This window comes from Galeopterus variegatus, unplaced genomic scaffold, assembly GCF_000696425.1.
Source record: "Galeopterus variegatus unplaced genomic scaffold, G_variegatus-3.0.2 Scaffold204, whole genome shotgun sequence".
NCBI lineage: Eukaryota > Metazoa > Chordata > Mammalia > Dermoptera > Cynocephalidae > Galeopterus > Galeopterus variegatus.
The window spans coordinates 326025-331958 of NW_007726315.1; the positions used below are offsets into that span (position 1 = coordinate 326025).

At 40.2% G+C, this 5934-nt stretch overlaps 1 protein-coding gene across 1 annotated transcript in view; it reads left to right on the plus strand.

Moving 5' to 3' along the window:
- The window catches only part of SLC38A4 (solute carrier family 38, member 4), a 32287-nt gene that overhangs the window by 23120 nt on the left and 3233 nt on the right, over positions 1-5934 (plus strand). The window contains exons 15-16 of the mRNA XM_008565814.1: positions 1469-1576; positions 3277-3374. Of these exons, the coding sequence (XP_008564036.1) occupies positions 1469-1576; positions 3277-3374 (206 nt within the window). The remainder of the gene's footprint in view (positions 1-1468; positions 1577-3276; positions 3375-5934) is intronic.

A 5934-nucleotide genomic window follows, 5' to 3' on the forward strand; every position in this document is an offset into this window, starting at 1 on the left:
CCTTTCTCCATTCGTCATATTTCTTTTCTCCAATTATTTCAGTTTTTTTCCTTTTTAAGAAAAGGCACACGGTAACTGCTTGTAATGTTTATTGAACAGGCGAATTAATGAAGTGAGTTAAAAATCCAGCTTTTTCACTAGCAGCTCAACATTTCTCTTTTCTCAGTCGTCGAGGGGGTGATATGAGGTGGGGGTGTCTGTGATGAGACTGCGCCTCCTTCCAGAGGACTGACGATGCCATTTTCAGCTTGTGCTTCCCTTCATGCAGTAAAGTTCACACATCACCATGAAAAACAGAAAACTAAATAATCCTGCTGGGTTTATTTAGGATTTCATCGTATCATGGTAAAATCATTCTTTTCACTTATGTTGCCTTCAAATCTCCTGTTTTGAAATGTAGGTAGATACAGGCATAGAAATACTGCAGATTTGCATGAACTTCAATAGAGTAGTGATTCATAAGTATTTCCAACACCCTTGCCCTAGGCAATCCTACAAGTGCAAGTGTGAGTCACTTGTAAACTAGGGGGGAATTGATTTTTTTTCTTTTTTTTTTGTAAGAGTTTGGAGCTAAAGCTCTCACTTTCCAGTCTGGCTCCACGTTTTTGGCTTTCACATTGGGTCCCCACATCAGAACATAGCTCCTGCTGACAGGCTCCTGTTCAGGACATTCTCTCTGGAAATAAGATGGTTTCTCTTGAACTGCCTAGAACCTTTCTGGAATTATTCTGGGTTAGAGGCCCTGGGTGTCTCTGAGACTTCCCTCTCCCACAGCATCTGCCCCACATTCCCAGGTTCTTATCAGTTTGTGTCAGTAGAGAAAAGGGCACAAAAATAAGTGGACAAGCAGACAAGGCTTTGTGGGTAAGAAGCCAGCGTGGCCTCTGCCCTGACATAGGTAAATAGAGCTGCTGAGGACTGTTGAGGCCAGCCCCTCCTCAGGACGGCATTGTAACAAGACCGGCAGGTCTCCCTGCTCTTTTCCACCGCCAGCACCAGCCTACTCTCTCCCGCTCGGCTCTGTTGCTCTCCTCGGGAGTGCGTTGGCAACTCCATATGCCTTTGGCTCTGTTTGAGATTTTCTCATCTCTTGTTCACTATAAAGAGGAAGCTTTTGCCATTTCCTCTGACCGTTCTACCTACTATTCCTGTAAACCCTCTGTACTCTTCCATCACTAGGCCAAATCTTAGTCTTTCTGGGAGCCCTGAAACCTTAGAGAATCACGTTTACGTTCAGAGGCCCTGTATGTGGAGGGTTGCCTCCACCTCAGCTTACTGAATTGAATGCACTGTTTTAACAGAGAACTGAAAAGCAAGCACATTCTGACCTCTTCCTGAAAATGAACCTGTATTCTCCTTGTTAAAGTTTAGCACTGTGAGACAAATAAGTCCTCGAGCAGTATGTATGTATCATAAAAAGCTTATTTTAAGCCTACTAATTAGACCAGTTTGGGCAATGTTGAATAAGCGNCCTTCAGCTGGATAAGACATTTTTTGATTGCGGCCATACTTATTACACTTAATAATGTTCTGGTCATCCTTGTGCCAACTATAAAATACATCTTTGGATTCACAGGTAAGCTTCAGAAAGGTTCTTATTTAGTCAACCCAAATATACACCTCCTTAAATAGTGGACAGGGAGACAGTGCTGGGTAGTCAGGATCCAGTGTGTCTGAGGCTCATGGCATTCCCATTAGACATGCTGGGCTCTAGTGGCTGAGCTGGTCACTTTCCCTCTGTACAGTATATAATTTGAGTGAGCAAATGTGTGTAACTGTATGTGTCCTGTCTGTGAGGTCTGTGTTTATGTGCGCTACTGTCTCAGCAAGCCATAAGGGAGTTGTCGGCAGCAGCCAGGCAGGCCTAACTTAGGAAAGCTGTACGTTCCATTTCAGCTGGACTGAGTGACCGCTCACCTCATTATCCACCGGAAGTCATTCCTCCCCACCTTGATTGACTAAAAGGTGTCTGGTGCTTGTGAGGGCAAGTCTGAGTCTTCCTAGATCACCCCATTGAGGAGATCAAACTCAGGGTCCAGAATGCGGTGGCAAGTTCTGTTGTCTGAATATGTGCTTGGTTGATTGAATTTAACATCTTTTAAATAAACCAGGTGTACATTAAAAACTCTAGGGTGAAATGGGAAACAGAAATCCGGTCCCTCCATGCAGTCCACAAGGATTCATACTCCAAAACTGTAACTTTTAGCTATGACCCTATAAAGGAGAAGGAAATAGTGTTTTGTTTTGTTTTGTACTGCCTGGCCCCAATACCTCCTAAGCTCAGGGGAGAAACAAAAGGGTCACCCCTGCTGTATGACTGCAGAGAACTTGGCTTTATTGTGTCCAGGCCCTAAGGCTTTATGGGTGGGGGAATTTAAGAGTTATGAACTGGAATATCCAGCAGAAGAAATTTCAAAATAGCCAGTTGGAGGTGGTTCAGCACATTCCTTGTAAGCAAGCTTTGTGTGGGTGCGGTTAGTGCACATGCACAGTGCCACCACCTTGGCTGGCAAGTGCCTCAGGTGTCCGCTGTGCGCAGCCATGCTCTCCAACCTACGGCTTCCAAGGACCTGTTTACTGGTTACCTAGCTCATAGACCTGCGTGTGAGGGGTCTGGTGACCCAGCCGGGTATGTGAGGGGTCTGGGGACCCAGCCTGGCATGTGAAGGATTTGTGACCCAGTCTGTGAACAGGCTTGAGGGGTCTGTGAGATCCAGACCCAGCCTTAGCTCAGCCATTGGCCCAGTCAGTACAGGATTCCTGGCAGGTAAAAGAGCCCGACAACTGGCATAGTCAAGTAGCTAGACAATTGGCGTCACGAACAGGATAAGAGTGCTACAACTGGTGATGTTGACAGGATTGCAGACATTTGCCGTAGCACCACACTCAAATTTTAAATACAATCTAAAACTGTAAAAAGAATCAGGTGTAAGCAAATTAAAAAGTAAGAGGTGGCTAGGAGAGGCGTGTGATGAGTTCAGCCTCCGTAGTATCAATTCCTTTTACTAATTATATGTAAATCTGTATTAAGTTCAGCTTTTTATTGCTTATTATATGTTATGTTTACTTATGCAGCTATGATATTTGGTATATTTTAATTTTCATTAACATGTCTTCTATGAGGAAGAAACCAAGATGAGCTTATGTGATTCAAATGTGTACTTTTAGTGCTAAGAAGAATAGGGTAGCTTTATATTTGGTTTCTTTGAAGTGCGTGACCTGGGGTATCTGCTCTGTTGGGTAAGAGGTTGACTTGCCCTGTGTTTGTTTCCTCAGGGGCTTCTGCTGCCACTATGCTGATTTTCATCCTTCCAGCAGCTTTTTATCTTAGACTTGTCAAGAAGGAACCCCTTAGGTCACCCCAAAAGATCGGGGTAAGTAAGACTTGAAATTTCACCCATTGTAAGTGGCTCTTCAACTGCTTAGAGTAAACCAGAAAATACACGTGGGTCAGAAAATGAATCAATGAACAAGAACCAAAAATCAAAGATGGGCTGGAACTCTATGGCAGGAGAGAACGGGGTTATATTTCTGGCACTCAGATGACTCTAGGATTCCTTCTCTTCAAATATCAAATATCAAATATCTTGTGTTGAGTCCCTCCTACATTTCAAAAGCTCATGAAGGTTTTTCATGAGCACGTGTGCTTTATGTGTGTCCCAGTTTCCAATGCTGCTGCACCATCCATGTGAAATTATGCAGGAAGGAATTAGGCTCCCTGGAAGTGTTATGGAATACTTCAGATATTTTGGTCATATTAGTTAAGTTTGCAAGATCAATGAAAAGATGTTATTTTTGTTTTTATAGTACACTGCTGACCATGGTGTGGACTGAGATCCAGAACAGAACCATCCATTTTTCATTTCACTTCTTTAGATATAAAATATAGTTTTATTAAACTGGGGAGTATATATTTCTTTTCCATGCTAGTAGTACAGAAACATATACAAGAAATAATTGTTTTTCCAATAATTAAATACTACCAGTGACTGTTTAATAAGGTCTTATATTAAGGCTTGAAAAGAATGCTTCTTCCCAAATTACTGTGAATTTTTGCCATGAAGTCATCCACCCGTTGGGATTACTGAGGGAGCTCAGGACAGTTTTGTATCAAAAGTTTGTCCCATCATCTTGCCCATTGATTTAGAATCTGTGTAGTCCATCTTGCTTAGACTTTTACAAGAGTGTAACCTGGCAAATTACTCGTCTTGTTTGTGACCCATTTTCACTTTGACCAGATGTAAAATGAATAAAATTATTTCCTAGGCCCTTTCTAGTGGAAATTAACTTTAGCTGCTCCTTTCTCATATATAGCATTAAGAGGTTGATATATATGGTAATATGTAAGGCTTCTCCTAGTGTTAAATCTGAAGTATTATATATGTGTATACATATATGAGGGTACTTCAAAAAGTTCATGGAAAAATAGAATTAAAAGATCTTTCCGTGAACTTTTCAAAGTACCCTTCACATACATATATATATAATATGTGCATGTATTATATGTACACACACACACACACACATATATACACTTTCTGTCTTTTTTCAGGGATACTTGACATATATTAAGCTTTTGTTTTTATTTGTTTGCTTTACAAGATTAGAATCATATCATACGTACTACTCTTTTATGACCTGATCTTTTTTGCCTAGAAGATTGTTAACATTTCCTAGGTAATTAAATCTTTTCCTATCACTTGATTTTTAATGATCAAGGGCACTCCATCACTTTGATGTACCAAATCAATTAACCATTACTCTATTGTTGCACCATTAGGTTATATTTCTTCACTGCATTCTCTCTCTTTCCTTAACTAGGGTTCTAAATTGACTGATCTATTAGGCATGGGCATCTAAGTTATTAAGAATAATACAATTCGGGCCAGCCCAGTGGCACACTGGAGAGTGCGCCACTTGGGAGCGCGGCGGCGCTCCCGCCAAGGGTTTNTCCCTCCTACATTTCAAAAGCTCATGAAGGTTTTTCATGAGCACGTGTGCTTTATGTGTGTACCAGTTTCCAATGCTGCTGCACCATCCATGTGAAATTATGCAGGAAGGAATTAGGCTCCCTGGAAGTGTTATGGAATACCTCAGATATTTTGGTCATATTAGTTAAGTTTGCAAGATCAATGAAAAGATGTTATTTTTGTTTTTATAGTACACTGCTGACCATGGTGTGGACTGAGATCCAGAACAGAACCATCCATTTTTCATTTCACTTCTTTAGATATAAAATATAGTTTTATTAAACTGGGGAGTATATATTTCTTTTCCATGCTAGTAGTACAGAAACATATACAAGAAATAATTGTTTTTCCAATAATTAAATACTATCAGTGACTGTTTAATAAGGTCTTATATTAAGGCTTGAAAAGAATGCTTCTTCCCAAATTACTGTGAATTTTTGCCATGAAGTCATCCACCCCTTGGGATTACTGAGGGAGCTCAGGACAGTTTTGTATCAAAAGTTTGTCCCATCATCTTGCCCATTGATTTAGAATCTGTGTAGTCCACCTTGCTTAGACTTTTACAATAGTGTAACCTGGCAAATTACTTGTCTTGTTTGTGACCCATTTTCACTTTGACCAGATGTAAAATGAATAAAATTATTTCCTAGGCCCTTTCTAGTGGAAATTAACTTTAGCTGCTCCTTTCTCATATATAGCATTAAGAGGTTGATATATATGGTAATATGTAAGGCTTCTCCTAGTGTTAAATATGAAGTATTATATATGTGTATACATATATGAGGGTACTTCAAAAAGTTCATGGAATAATAGAATTGAAAGATCTTTCCGTGAACTTTTCGAAGTACCCTTCACATACATATATATATATATATATATAATATGTGCATGTATTATATGTACACACACACACACACACACATATATACACTTTCTGTCTTTTTTCAGGGATACTTGACATATA